Genomic DNA, 15,637 nt, shown 5'->3' on the forward strand with positions numbered 1-15,637 from the left:
CAGAATTCGAGACCAGGGAGAAGAAATGGTGGAAGAAGATTGGAAGAAATTTAAAGACTATTTGCAGAAATACTGTAAAATTAATGAATGTTAAAGTGATGTTGGACTGAAAATAAGTGGTTTTGGTATTAAGGCTTATAAGAATATGTAAATATAGATAGTTATTAGGACGAGAATTTATAGTTATAATAGGTTAAGAATATAGAGTAAAGATAAATGAAAGAGGGTAAGGATTTGCTGAAAGGATTTTGTAAACGGGAATACAAAAAGGGGAGGTGAGAGGAGGTCAAGGAAACAAGCAAATGAACTTAAAGATATTGAAAAATGGATTATTTCTTTTTTAAGACATTTTCCTTTTCTTTTCTTCTTCTTTTTTTACTTTTTTGAATGTCTATTTTTTGTATTTTTTATTACACTGTTTTCCTTTGCACTATTTTATCACACTGTTTTTCTTTTGTGTAAAATCTTGATAAACATTTTATAAAATAATAATAATAAAGCTAAATGACAGAAGACAGGCCTTTGGCGTGGCTCCCCCTGCCGCCCCACCAACGCACTCTCTGTGGTGTGAAGAGCCCCATTTGTTGATTTCTGCCTTGTTGTGTTAAGAATCACAGGCCATCTATCCTTAAAAACTCTAGCAGCTGTTAAAAAGAATCACAGGGCCTCTGTCCCCATGCGGCTCTGGCCTCATCCAGGTACTGGCCATACCTAGAGGAGAGAAAGAGGCAGGTGTTCCTGTTGGCCTCCAACTGCTCTTGCCCATGCTAAGCAGCCTGGCGATCTGAGAGTCCGCGTGCTGGCTCAGGGCAGCTTTAGGAGCTGGGTGCTCTTGGCCTTAGGGAGCTATAAATATAGCCCCGCTGGCCGCGTCCCGTGGGCCTGCCGGCCTTGTGCATGTCCTGGAATCCTCCCTGAGCAGGGAAGGCCATGGGGCTTTCTCGCTGGGTGCACTTCCCTGAGTCCAGCAGCAGCCGTGCAGAGACACTGTGAGTTGCTCCCAGCCCTGCCCTTCACCTTCTCCTGGCCTGGAGGGTGCCCCCTCCCCTGCCCGCCTTGCTCATGTGTAGCATCGGCTGCTGCCCCCCGCCCTGCCCCATGTGCTGCCCCGGCTGCTTCAGACCACCCTGCCCCACTTGCTACCCGCCTCCTTGCTGCCCCACCTGCTGCCGCCCTTCCTGCTGCTACTGCCCCCCACCTCCCGCCTGCTGCCGCTCGGGGGGCTGCTGCTCCAGCGGCTGCCGGCCCCCGACCCCCTGCTGCCACCCTCGCCCTTCCTGGGGGGGCTTCGGCTGCTGCCCTCCTCCCCCTCCTCCCCCTTGCCCAGGCTGCCGCCCTGCTTCACGATTCTGCGCCCCATCTTGCGCGGCCTGCCGCAGGCCCGGGACACGCCTCAGCACCAAGTGAGCCACCTTTGCCCTCCTTCGGATGCCCGTCTCCTTCGGATGCCGTCAAAAGCCCAGGCCCCCGTGGGAACAGCCCAACCCGGCCGCCTCCTTGCCCCAAACAACAGTAAGTAACCATCCTTTCTGTGACGCCAGCCACCAGCTTCCAGTGCGGCTTGCTGGCATCCCAGAATGCTTTGCTGCGACGGAGGTGGTTTCCATTTTGTGGCCAGCGTGGATGATGAGGTCCTAGTGGCGAACCTTGCACTTCGGAAGTGATCTCCCTCCCTGACCTTCCTAGCTGTAATCCCATCAGATATTAAATCCCCTGAGATCTCTTCACAAAATCCTCGAGGAGGGTCTGGTGGCGGGACAGGCGGCCATATTGGCAGGTGGGGCTCTATTCAGCATCCTGGGTCATCTTGTGGGTCAAACCCCAATGGATCCCCTTCCCCATTGTATCGGTGGCCGGTTTTGGTCATATGGCACCTGGGTGGGTCGGCTGGCATTTGTCTGTTTCAAGAGACTATGGAGGAGTGCGCCTTTGGGGGTGAAGTCAGAGGACAAAATTTGGCACCCCATAAATATTTCTTATTTTCACAATGATCCCTTTTGGTACAGTTGCTTTTTCCGTGGATCTTCTCAGTGAGTACCCATATAAATATACTGTAGATATTATTATTATTATTATTATTATTATTATTATTATTATTATTATTTGCTATTTTTCTGGAAAAAGAGGTACCAGTGGTGGCAATGAATGGCAACTTCCCGCTGAAAAAAAGGCCCCGATTATTATTATTTTGCACCCTGTGCACGGGAACCGCTCGCACCGCCTTAAATCTGTCGCTGCCGTTATGCACCTCAACCTTTTTCTTCCACATAAACCAAAGCACAAAGGCTGTTTTCCCCTCTGTGCCTGTGTAAGGGGGCGAGCTGGCGAAGTGTATAAGAAGAACTCTGACAAAGCCTCTGTTGTTGTTGATGCTGGGGAGGCGGGGTGTGTGTGTGTGTGTGTGTGTGTGTGTGTGTGTGAAGAGACCAGTTCCTGTGTTTTGCTCCTATGGGACTTGAGTCAGCAAGCAGACCCAGTGTTCCTGGCCCTTCAGGCCTTACATAAATAAAAAGAGAGTGCTGTCCCCCCCATCAACAAGTAGAAAAGGAGCAGCTTTCACAAGGCCCTCCGCTACTCAGTAGGGGCTCTCCTTTAAGTGACAGTTCTGGAGCACAGGACTGTGTGAGCTTCCCAGCAGCAGTGCCCAGCTGACAGTCCGGCACACCGGGTGCACTGATTGCTCTGGGAGATGTTATCTCACAAAGAAAGGGCATTTGCCAAATTAGTTCGATGGGGCTGGGGGAGAGGGGGAACCGAGTTATATGGCCGAAGCACAATAGCTGCTTAGGCAACTTTTAGCAGCAGGGAAACAACTGCAGAGACAAGGATGGCGCCAGGGAAATTGGGAGCAATGAGCTATACGTAGGAGGGCCCAGGAAGGGGATTTCACACAACCTAAAGGAAGATTGCGCAGGCTGAATTGTGGGGAGCGCATGGATGGTGGAGGGCAGGCAGTTTTCTGAAACAGCAGGGAAATGCACAAGGGCGAAAGCAGCTGCCTGAGTTGTGGGCAAGTGTAAGAGTTGGGATGCTAGAAAAAAAACCTCATTTTGTAAGCTGTAGATAACCTCTGCTGTTTCGCCATTAAGCACTCAGGTGCTGCAATATCTTTTAAGCATATACATATTTTGGGATGCATCTTTGCAGCAGGTGAACCTTACCGATGCTTTTTGGGTTTTGTCTGCATGTGATGTTGGGATCCTCCTCGTCTTCTGAGACCTGCAGCCTATTAAATCTTATACGAGACAAATTGTGAGATTTTACTTCTACGTAGGATTTTTGGTGTTAATATGGATCTCCTAAATGTCTCACTTTCATCATACAGTGGTACCTCGGGTTAAGAACTTAATTTGTTCTGGAGGTCGGTTCTTAACCTGAAACTGTTCTTAACCTGAAGCACCACTTTAGCTAATGAGGCCTCCTGCTGCCGCCGCGCCGTCGGAGCACAATTTCTTTTCTCATCCTGAAGCAAAGTTCTTAACCTGAAGCATGATTTCTGGGTTAGCGGAGTCTGTAACCTGAAGTGTATGTAACCTGAAGCGTATATAACCTGAGGTACCACTGTATTAATGAACAGTTTGCGGCTGTCTGGGTGCTTGCAGATGGGTGTTTATTGTGGGATTGATGTGCAAAAGTTTTTCACACTGCCCACAAGACATTTGCTCCTCAGCAGAGTACAAACTACCGTATTTTCGTCCCATAGGACGCTCTGTCCCATAGGATGCACCTAGTTTTTTGGGGGGGAAATAAAGGAAAAAATTTTCCCTTTATTTCCCCCCCAAAAGCAGGTCGGGGAAACAGAACCAGGTCGAGGAACAGCGGGATGGCGGCGCTGCGCCTCCCTGCTGTCCCCCGAGCTTGTGGGGCTGGCCGATGTCTGCCCCACGCGAGGGGTGCTCTGCATCAGGGCGCCCCCCCCCCCGCGGGGCGGCAGGCTGCTATCCGCAGCGTGGGGAGCCCTGCGGGGAACTCCTGCAAGGCTCCCCACGCTGCGGATGTCTGCCTGTCGCGGGGGGCGCTCGGCTTCAGGACGCCCATTGCCCTGGGCAGCAGGCTGCTATCCGCAGCCTAGACATCCCTGCCGGACCTCCCGTAGGGCTGCCTAGGCTGCGGATGTGTTCCTGCGCACCGACCCCTCTCGCTCTCCAAACTTCAGCAAAAGCCTGCATTCGCCCCATAGGACACACCCAGATTTCCCCTTCATTTTTGAAGGGGAAAAAGTGCGTCCTCTAGGGCGAAAAATACGGTACTTGGGTTTTTTTGGTGGTGCAAATGATATGAGCACGCCGGTTTCCACCAGCCGCCACCTAATAATGTATTGACAGAATGTCCAAATTTCAATAACCTGATTCAGTCTCAAGATCTCTACACGGTACATATGAGGTATTTTACCTGCTCACATACTTACTGTAAATATGGACTTCCTCCTCTGGGAATTTCAGGCTTCAATCGATAGATGCACTGAATTTATGAAACACCACATAATATAAAATTTTCTAGGTGCTGTACAGAATAAAAGATCACAATAAAATCAAAGTAAATTTAAGAGGCAACCAGCATAAAACCCCCAATATAAAGCCACTATGCTGAGGTAGCAAATGCAGCACAGAACTGAATCAGCCATCAAATACACTAAAACCATCAATAATGCCACATGGCCTTTGATATACAGTAATCTTTAAAAGCCTGGAAGAACAGAACCTTCCCTCCCCCAAAAGACAACATTGTGGGCACCAGGTGACTTCCCAAAGAGAGCATTCCATAACCATGGGGCCATCACCAAAAAGGCCCCTTCTGCAGATTTCCCCCACCAAAAAGCAGAACAGAGCTTTTGCACAGTTGCAACCACACAGCCCCATACATCCCCACCCACTCTAGTGGTTTATATCCTGTTATGTCAAAAATTGGGCTTCAAAAAAAGGGAGATGACAGCAATCTTGCATTTGCCTCTTCACCTGAGATTTTGAAATTGGTTCCAGGTGTAAGAAAATGGGCTGGTTTAGCTTTTATTGGGGGGGAAATACTATATAATAAGTAGTATATCTATAAACTATATAGATAGATGGGTGTCAATCATTTTTGTTGGGTGAGGGCAAGACTTTTGTTAGGGGGGCAGAACTGACATGATTGGTCAGTTAGTTAAGAATTTCTATTGTTTTACTTGATCATAATACCCAGGGTAGGGGGACACATTACAAGCCAGGGGTGCCAATTTAAATAAAATAATTCCTGCCCCACATAATCACATTACACCGCGCGCACACCATTTGAATGGCAATTCCCAATCAACTTTGCGAGCCCCCTCATATATTTTATTGGGGTGGGGTGAAGTCACCTTGGCCCCTAGGAGTTGGCTCCTGTTATATGCTTTGAACAGGCAACAGTTGTCCATTTCCAGCACGGAAATGTAGTGATGGAGCTGGGTAGCTCAGTAGGTTAGCGCATGGCGCCATATTGCCAATGTTTCAGGTTTGATCCTCCCTATGGGACAACTGTAATTCCTACATTGCAGGAGTTTGGACTAAATGATCCACAGGGTCCCTTCCAAATACAATTCTATGATAGGGGAAACAACGCATAGAATTTCTAGCTGTCAATACAAGTCGTAGCAGGAGTTTTATAAATCATTTAAAGTGTCAACACCAATAGAAGTTATTAATATTGCAGTTGTTGTATAAGGGATTATGATTACCGGAATGGAACAGAAATTAGTAAGATTTTGGAATGCAGAAATAAAGAAAACCATCAATTCCAGCAACTGGGGTGGGGCAACCTTATTTAAAGTGAAGTGGTATTTCGGGTTAAGTACTTAATTTGTTCCGGAGGTCCGTTCTTAACCTGAAACTGTTCTTAACCAGAAGCACCACTTTAGCTAATGGGGCCTCCTGCTGCTGCTGCGCCGCCGGAGCACGATTTCTGTTCTCATCCAGAAGCAAAGTTCTTAACCTGAAGCACTATTTCTGGGTTAGCAGAGTCTGTAACCTGAAGCGTATGTAACCCGAGGTACCACTGTATATAATTCGGTATTTGAACGATTGGTATTAGTAATTTTATTATAAATCATAGCTGTCAACTTTTCCCTTTTCTTGCGAGGAATCCTATTCGGAATAAGGGAATTTCCCTTAAAAAAGGGGAACAGTTGACACCTATGCTATAAATTGGTATTGTTATAATGAGGCTTTTATTGGATTGTAATTGGGAACTAATAAAAATGATTATCAAAGATAAAGTCGAAGCAGGATTCCCCCCCCCTTTCTCCCCCCCCAAGGCCTCTCAGCCTTCTGACACGTGTCAGCCTCCCGGGTGCGTGTCCATGGGAATGGGATCGCGCCAATCTCCATCCCCCCCCCACCTAGCTAAGAGCAGCCATTGCTGGCTTCCCCCGCCACCCGCTCCTCCCCTGTCCTCGCATCGCCCTTTCCCACGTGCGGCGAGCGAGTCACGCTGAGCCGCGCCCCTTGGGGCACATGGCTGCCCCTCGCTAAGCCTGCGCCGCCGGGGCGGATCTGCTCCCGCAGCGCCAGGGGAGATTAGCGCCGCCGCCGCCCCGGCCTGCCCGGGGTAGCCCCGAGCGGGAGGCCGAGCAGCCGGAGGGCTCAGCCCGGCCGCGTCCTCCCCGGGCTGGGCTTGCACGCAAGGAGCAGCGGCTTCGCAGATGGGACTCCGGGCGCCGCACGTGCGCTTCTCCGCACTTGATCGGAGTTGGGGAGGTCGCGCCTCTCGCTGCGGGTGGATCAAGGGAAGAGAGGATTGAGGGCAGCTAAAGCTTAATCTCTCTTTTCCTCCCTCGAGGTCGGCCGAAGTTTTACAAAAATAAAGCCCCAACCTCGCCAGATTTAAGGGCCGCCTCGGTACCTTAAGCGACCTCCCTTGCTGTTGCTTTGTTGTGGTGGTGGTGTCGTAAGAGCCAGATCCTAGGGGCTGAGGTCCATTTATATTTATATTTATATTATTTATATTTATATTTATATTTATATTTATATTTATACCCCGCCCTCCCCAGCCAAGACCGGGCTCAGGGCGGCTAACAACCAATAATAAAAACAAGTTGATTAAAATACAATTTAAAAAACAAGATTAAAATACAACGTTAAAACGTTAGGATGCAGCCTCTTCACAGGAGGAGAAAGGAAAAAGAAAAAGGGGGGTGGGAATCTCTGCAAAAACCCTTCCGACCCCCCATAAAATATTCGAGGGGGCTGCCCCCCAAGTTGATGGGCATTGCCATTCAAATGGTGTGCATGCGCCACATCTTGTGATCGATTATGCAGAGCAGAGCTTACCTGCCCCCCCCCCCCAGTATTTTATTCAAGTGGGCACCCCAGGTGGTTGTGATTAGGAGAAGGAAAACTCCAATCCTAAACCTGCTTTGCAAGATATCTTCAAGAGAAGAAAACACTAATAGTAGTAAACCCTACACAAATCTGGAGTGCAATTCCTAAGGCAGTTGGATGGCGCCTGGTACGCCTCCTTCTAGCAACTCCTGCAGCCAAGCTGGTGTCAAACATATTGTTCTGCTTTCCTTTGGACCACATCAGCGATTGGCGGCCCAGGACTTCCATATAAACTGCCCAGGCTTGTGCCAGGCTGTGCTAACACACACAGCAGTTTAATTTCACCCCCAGAGGTGCACTCCATTGTCTCTCAGATAGATGCCAACAAAATCATTATTATTATTATTAATTAAATTTGTGTACTCCCCTTCATCCGTAGATGACGAACAGGAGGTCACTGGGATTCAGGCTGGCTTCCAATTTCCCGCCTGATGTGTGAGGCAAAGCTGAGTGAAGCTCCCATAACTCTGTTTATTCAGAATAAAGAGATGGGTACTGGGTATGGAGTGGTCAAAAGCATACAAGCAGAGCTGGCCCAGCTGTTAGGCAGGGTGAGGCTGCTGCCTCAGGTGGCAGAAGCCCTCTACAGGTGCCCTGCCTGCACCATCAGGTCCAATTTTGGGCAAGGCCATATCTGTTTGGGGCGAGACAAGCACGATCGTGCCTGAAATTGGCGCTGCTGGTACCCGAGGTGGAAAATCCCGCAAGTGGCTCTTTCCATTTTCTGGCATTAAACATATTACTACATATTTGTGTTACTAATATTATTTAATCTAACATCAATTTGCCTTTTCATGGCACCCAAAACCAGCTTTTAACCAGTTAGTGGGACAGGATTTACCCTTGCAGGAGCGTTGCTGTCAATGTGCTGATGACACACAGCTCTACTTCTCCTTTATACTGCAGATGAGGCAGTGGATGTGTTAGACCAGCATCTAGCCTCTGTAATGGACTGGATGAGAGCCAAGAAACTGAATCTCAACCCAGGTAAACCCCTGAGGCACAGTCAGTGGATGGTTCCCTGTTCCGGGCAGGGTTGCATTCTGCCTAAAGGATGTTTGTTTTAAATTATTGTATGTATATACCTTTTACAATGCCAGTCTCTTCGAGGCATTTTACGTAGAAGATGGCCCATGCAAATGACAATAACATAGACTGCTGGGAATGAGTGAGCCTCATTGGTATCAACCAGATTTACTCCCAGGTCAGTAAGATTGCAGTTATACAGCCACATTGATGCTGAAGCAAGTCCCATGTTGTTCAGTGGGATTTACTCCTGAGTAAGGGTGCGGGTGGCGCTGTGGGTTAAACCACAGAGCCTAGGACTTGCTGATCAGAAGGTCGGCAGTTCGAATCCCCACGATGGGGTGAGCTCCCATTGCTCAGTTCCTGCTCCTGCCAACCTAGCAGTTTGAAAGCATGTCAAAGTGCAAGTAGATAAATAGATACCACTCCGGCAGGAAGGTAAACGGCATTTCCCTGCGCTGCTCTGGTTCGCCAGAAGCGGCTTAGTCATGGTGGCCACATGACCCGGAAGCTGTACGCCAGCTCCCTCAGCCAATAAAGCGAGATGAGCGCCGCAACCCCAGAGTTGACCACGACTGGACCTAATGGTCAGGGGTCCCTTTACCTTAACCTTTAAGGGTGCCTCAAATGACAGCCCTCACATCGTGCATAATAATAATAATAATAATAATAATAATATAAAATTTCTAAGCATTGCAAAGAGATTAACAGATAAAACAATCCTTGCCTGCAGGCTGACAATCTAATGGCTATGTTACAAAAGGAAAAAGGGCTGAGGAGGGTAGAGGAAAACAAACATTGGAGCAATGCTCTTTTCTGACACGAAGCACATATTCTGCAGCTGCTCCTTCTCTCGCTTGGATGAGACAGAATGATCTTCGCCTTGCTCTTCCTGGAAGCCCTACAGCTTCCACAACCCTCTTGTTTATGGATTCGGCTGAGCGGCGACCTCTGTTTGCTACTGTTCTTTATTTTTAAACCCATCCACAGAGCATGTAACAGGTCGTGTAACAAAACATTGCATCTCCTTTTGTCTAAATCTGAAAGGACGGTGACTCTTTGCCTTCTACTTATTTAGCCAAACGTAATGGTTCCATGCAGGAATCTGGGTCACCCAGAGAGGTGGGGGGTGGGGAGTGGAAGGGAAGCAGAGAGTTAGGGTTTCTGGGCCACCTACGTGTGTGTGGTGTTGTTTTTTTGTGAACTGCCACAAACAGCAAGCAGGGGCTCAGCTGGTTCTGGGTTGCCATTTATCGACTGCTCAATCCCTTCTTTTCTTCCCTGGGATTTTTCAAACTTCGTGAAGGTTTCTTCTTAGATGAATTGCTGTCTGGCAAGACAGCCAGGGGAGGCCTTGAACAACACATAATCATACAAACTTCTAATAGCTTCTGCATTAAAACTGGTGGCATACTTTACTCTTGCATCCCAAAAAGGCTTATGTAAGAGGAGAACTTCTTGGCAAAGGGGACCAGCTCTTGGACAGTGTTGAAGTACCGGTAAATCCTTGTGCAAGTGCAATGGGACTTTCACCTTCTTTCCTCCTTCCCCTTGCACACGCTGTCTCCAGATCTGCTCCATAGAGGCTGGGGTAAACCCAGAACAGATTTAGGGGGTGCCTGGGAGCTGGGTGCTGTTGAACAAGCAGAAATCATTTTGCTGAAGCAACACTAGCTTTAGCGACACATTGCACGCCATCCCTTATGTAGCTGCATGGATCACTGTTCTGGACTCAGAAAGAGCACGATAGCAAAGGCTTCTGAGACCCTGAAACCCTGGAGAGCTGTTGCCAATCAAGTAGGCAATAGTGGGCTGGATGGACAAAAAGCCTGACGTGGGATAAGGAAGCTTCCTTATTTTGCTTTAGGTGTCCCTGCTGATTGGCATGCCTAGAACACAGCCGCTTCTGGCGAACTAGAGCAGGACACAGAAACGCCGTTTACCTTCCCGCCAGAGCGGTACCTATTTATCTACTTGCACTTTGACGTGCTTTCGAACTGCTAGGTTGGCAGAAGCAGGGACCAAGCAACGGGAACTCACCCCGTCGCGGGGATTTGAACCGCCAACCTTCTGATTGGCAAGTCCTAGGCTCTGTGGTTTAACCCACAGCACCACCACCCCATATATATATATATATATATATATATATATATATGTGTTTTCGTAGATTTTCACGGGTACAGGAATGCAGGTTTTGGTGTCCTCGGGTGTCTTCCCGTGTAAAAGTTGGGGTGTCTAGGCGACGTTTCGACGAGGTCTCACTCGTCATCTTCAGGCTGGTGCTTTCGGCTTCTTGTTACTGGAACAGAGCGGGATCTCAGTGTTTGAGTTCCTATAAATACTGTAGAGGGGTGTGGTGTATTGCCTCAAAAGTTCTGGGCAGAGGGGAAGTTCCCAGGCTAGTGTTCTTTTCTTCTTTTGTTCCTTAATTACTTGAGGGATATCTTGAGTGATTTCTTGAGTGATATTCTGAGTACCACTTAGGTGGGTCATTAGGTGTGGATTAGTTGCTAAAGCCTTCGTGTCTTGACCTCTTGAATTTGTGAAGAGTTTTTCTGGGAAGATGGCTGTACTGCACTTAGTTGTGCTTTGGCTTGGCTTCGTGTATAGGGGCGAGCTGTGGTTTTGTGCCCTGTGCCAGCCAGATCTGTGTAGGGATTGCAGGGGGGTGCAGCATCCGGAGTTGCCACTATGGTTTGGTTACAAGTGCCCATTAATGAAGCCTTGACAGCCATTCAAAACAAATACAATCCCCCCGAATACATCCTGGACCTGACCAACCACTGCCTAACCAACACGTACTTCATCCACAATGGACAAAGATACAAACAGATAGAAGGAGCACCTATGGGATCACCCCTCTCACCGGTCATCGCAAATCTGTACATGGAACACTTTGAAACCAATGCTTTAGACAAGTCAGAACACAAACCCAAACTTTGGCTCAGATATGTTGACGACACCTTTGTAATTTGGCCACACGGGAAAGAAAAACTAGATAGCTTCCTCACACATCTCAACAGCCTACACCCCAAAATACAATTCACTATGGAAATAGAAGCCAACAACCAGCTTCCCTTCCTTGACGTCCTAATCTACAAAAAACCTGATGGCTCCCTAGGACACACTATCTACCGGAAAAAAACACACACCAACCGCTACTTACATGCTCAATCACACCACCACCCTGCACAAATAAACTCCGTAGCCAAGACCCTCATCTCCAGAACCAAACGCCTGGCTGACAAAGACCACTTGACAACTGAGTTACAGAATCTCTCAAATGTGTTAATCGCCAATGGATACCAGCAAAACAGGGTTAAGAAGCTAATCCAAAAAGAAACACCCCCCAAAAACCAAGACACGGAAGAAAACAATGGCATGGCCCTCCTTCCTTATATCAAGGGCACTACAGATAAAATTAGCAAAATCCTCCATAAACACAATATCAAAACAGCCTTTTGCACCAACCAAAAAATAGCCAATATCCTCAGAAACCCCAAAGATAAAATCCAGTTGGAAAACCAAGGGGTCTATGAAATACCCTGCAAAGTCTGCCCAGCCACGTACATTGGACAAACAAACAGACGAATAAATGCACGTATCGCAGAACACAAGAATGCCGTCAAAAAAGAAGAAAAATCTTCCTCTCTTTTCCAACACATGAAAGAAACAGGACACGAAATTAATTTTGCAGATTCCAAATTGCTCTTTAACATGGAACATCACCACAAGAGAATAATCATGGAAGCCATCGAGATAGAGAAACACCCTCACAACATGAACAAGCGTGACGACACGTCCCGCCTGCCAGACATCTGGAAATTAGCCCTCCCCACAAAAACCGACACCAGATCCAGAGGCACACAGAACGCCACCACCAATCAACCACACCAGACCCAAACCCAGACCCTCTCCACAGATAAATTACAGACACCATCCAGTAACCAAACCATAGTGGCAACTCCGGATGCTGCACCCCCCTGCAATCCCTACACAGATCTGGCTGGCACAGGGCACAAAACCACAGCTCGCCCCTATACACGAAGCCAAGCCAAAGCACAACTAAGTGCAGTACAGCCATCTTCCCAGAAAAACTCTTCACAAATTCAAGAGGTCAAGACACGAAGGCTTTAGCAACTAATCCACACCTAATGACCCACCTAAGTGGTACTCAGAATATCACTCAAGAAATCACTCAAGATATCCCTCAAGTAATTAAGGAACAAAAGAAGAAAAGAACACTAGCCTGGGAACTTCCCCTCTGCCCAGAACTTTTGAGGCAATACACCACACCCCTCTACAGTATTTATAGGAACTCAAACACTGAGATCCCGCTCTGTTCCAGTAACAAGAAGCCGAAAGCACCAGCCTGAAGATGACGAGTGAGACCTCGTCGAAACGTCGCCTAGACACCCCAACTTTTACACGGGAAGACACCCGAGGACACCAAAACCTGCATATATATATATATATATATATATATATATATATATATATATATATATATAACAAATTCCTATGCCCCACAAATAACCCAGAGGTGCATTTTAAATAAAAATGCACATTCTACTCATATAAAAACATGCTGATTCCCGGACCATCTGCAGGCCAGATTGAGAAGGCAATTGGGCCGCATCTAGCCCCCGGGCCTTAGGTTGCCTACCCCTGTGCTAGCCACATTCTGGACCCAACCAGTCAGCCCCCCTCTGCAAGTTTTAATAAGCTAGGAGGAACATGGCTTATTAAAGGCATGTGGCCGGATATATTGCTACCAAGCAGCTGATTGCACAAGGTGAAACTGATCCCACAATGCAACTCGAGAATGGCACTGGATGCTTCAGCTGGAGCTGCGACAAGTGCAGAGTCCAGATCACCCCAAAGTCAAGCGACTTTCCCCTCCAAGTTGGTTACAGCAGATAATTTGAAAGCTGCAGAGGTCCCTCCCCCACTCTAACCTCTGAGCCATCCCAAATAACTCCACTGGCCGGCTATCAGAGGATGCAAATTGCAAATTGAGCCTTCTTTGCCGCCACACGGTAGGCAGATTATGACCTCCAACCCATGTTTGGTCGGCTTCAGAGCAAGACTGAGACTTCTCCATTGGAGAAGCATCCATGTGCCGTCTTCTGTGCATGCACAATATCGAGAGATAGTTTGTGACCGCACAGTGCCATGAAGTGCGGCCTTGGGAAGTTCTCCTGCACAAGCCCCATCAGAATGTAAGCCATGACTGTTTTTCTCTCCCATTCATCAAATCCCTTTATAAAGCTATCAGACCTGGTGGCGGTCAAATCTGATTGCGTCTACTTTGCTGAAATGAATGGGAGGCCTCCCATTTTCTTGACCGCTTCTGTTCATGGGGTTTGGGCAGGAGGGCTTCCCTGAGAACTGTGACCGATCAGATCTGGATCTCCCACTCTGCCATGGGCACTGCTGTCTCAACTCGCTGCGTAGTAGGACCTTCTCTGCTCTTACAGTCTTCAGGATGCCTTGCGTGGCCCTGTCCTAAACCTTCACACACTTCTCCCGTGCTATAGAAAGACTTTTCCCCCAGCAAGGCCATTGACTGATATTTTTCTGGCGCAACGCTTGATCAAATGTTCTCAGGTGCTCACATCGGGACCCAGAACACAACCTCTATTTTTCAAAGCAGAACAAACTTTTAGGAGAAATAGACTTGAGTAAATTAAATTGTCAGCTTCCCATTCCAGCTCTCTAACTTTGGGTGCCCCCCCCCCACTTCTGACTCACTTTTTAAACCTTTGTCATGGCAGTATGTTAATGGTTCACTGCACTGTCCCAGTTTCTCTCTGTGTTTTTTTAACATCCTATTAATAGCGGTTGTCCCAGTTTCATATTCAGCAGGGGCTTTCTCGGCGCCCTGGTATATAACTTCCTGGCTCACACATCTCTGTTTTTAACCAATTCATCCGTTGCAAACATTGATTCCTGTATTTTAAAAATAATACATTATTATTATTTTTTGTATTTAGGCACTAGTTGTTTTGTCCTACAGGCCTGAGCTGTCACTCTAACTTCCAGACCGATAACTCAGTTGGTAGAGCATGAGAATCTCAGGGCTGTGGGTTCAAGCCCCACATGGGGCAAAAAAGATTCCTACATTGCAGGGAGTTGATGACCCAATTCTGCAGTTCTATGATATTATCTCCAAGTGTTTTATCTTAAGCTAGTACTATATACAGTCATACCTCGGGTTACAGCCGCTTCGGGTTGCGGTTTTTGGGATTACGGACCGCAGAAACCCGGAAGTACCGGAAGAGGTTACTTCCACGTTTCGGCGATCGCGCATGTGCAGAAGCGCTAAATCACGCTTTGCACATGCGCAGAAGCGCCGAATCGCAACCCACGTGTGCGCAGACATGGGTTGCGAATGTGCATCCCGCATGGATCACGTTCACAACCCGTGTGTCCACTGTACAGTGGTACCTCAGGTTAAGAACTTAATGCATTCTGGAGGTCCGTTATTAGCCTGAAACTATTCTTAACCTGAGGTAAAGGTAAAGGGACCCCTGACCATTAGGTCCAGTCGTGACCGACTCTGGGGTTGCGGTGCTTATCTCGCTTTGTTGGCCGAGGGAGCCGGCGTACAGCTTCTGGGTCATGTGGCCAGCATGACTAAGCTGCTTCTGGCGAACCAGAGCAGCGCACGGAAACGCCGTTTACCTTCTACTTGCACTTTGACGTGCTTTCGAACTGCTAGGTTGCCAAGAGCAGGGACCGAACGGGAGCTCACCCCGTCACGGGGATTCGAACCACCGACCTTCTGATCGGCAAGTCCTAGGCTCTGTGGTTTAACCCACAGCGCCACCCGCATCCCTAACCTGAAGTACCACTTTAACTAATGTGGCCTCCCGCTGCCGCGGTGCCATTTCTGTTCTCATCCTGAAGCAAAGTTCTTAACCTGAGGGACTATTTCTGGGTTAGCGGAGTCTGTAACCTGAAGCGTATGTAGCCTGAAGCACCTGTAACCCGAGGTACCACTGTATTTGCAGTAGCAGTGAAGGGAACAAAGACACATGCAGAGAGAGAGAGAAAGATAGACTGAGCAATTAGAGGTGATGGCTATATGGAATCTTTAGGTTCGGGGGCTATATGTGTCAGTATCAGCCACATCTGCACCTTGCATTTAAAGCCATATCACACCACTTCAAGCAATCATGGCTTCCTCCAAAGGATCATGGGAACTGTAGTTTGCTGAGGTGGGACTCCTTGTCCCTTCACAGAGCCACTGTTCCCAGAGCTCCATGGGAAGA

The 15,637-nt window shown here is 48.1% G+C and overlaps 1 protein-coding gene across 4 annotated transcripts in view; it reads left to right on the plus strand.

Annotated features, from left to right (window-relative positions):
- Window positions 1–565: 565 nt before the first annotated feature.
- LOC310700451 (nuclear receptor subfamily 1 group D member 1-like) overlaps window positions 566–15,637 on the plus strand; it is a 59,713-nt gene continuing 44,641 nt past the window's right edge. Inside the window, exons 1-2 of one of the 4 annotated variants that reach the window (XM_083490099.1) lie at window positions 566–1,512; window positions 8,241–8,321. In XM_083490099.1, coding sequence (XP_083346225.1) covers window positions 1,446–1,512; window positions 8,241–8,321 — 148 coding nt within the window. In that variant the 5' untranslated portion in view covers window positions 566–1,445. Of the gene's footprint in view, window positions 1,513–1,555; window positions 1,778–1,972; window positions 2,031–8,240; window positions 8,322–15,637 lie in introns of those variants that run through there. The other 3 variants (XM_083490102.1, XM_083490100.1, XM_083490101.1) reach the window with 3 other exon arrangements.

Source organism: Podarcis liolepis (assembly GCF_965112155.1).
Source record: "Podarcis liolepis genome assembly, chromosome: 2".
Taxonomy (NCBI): Eukaryota; Metazoa; Chordata; class Lepidosauria; order Squamata; family Lacertidae; genus Podarcis; species Podarcis liolepis.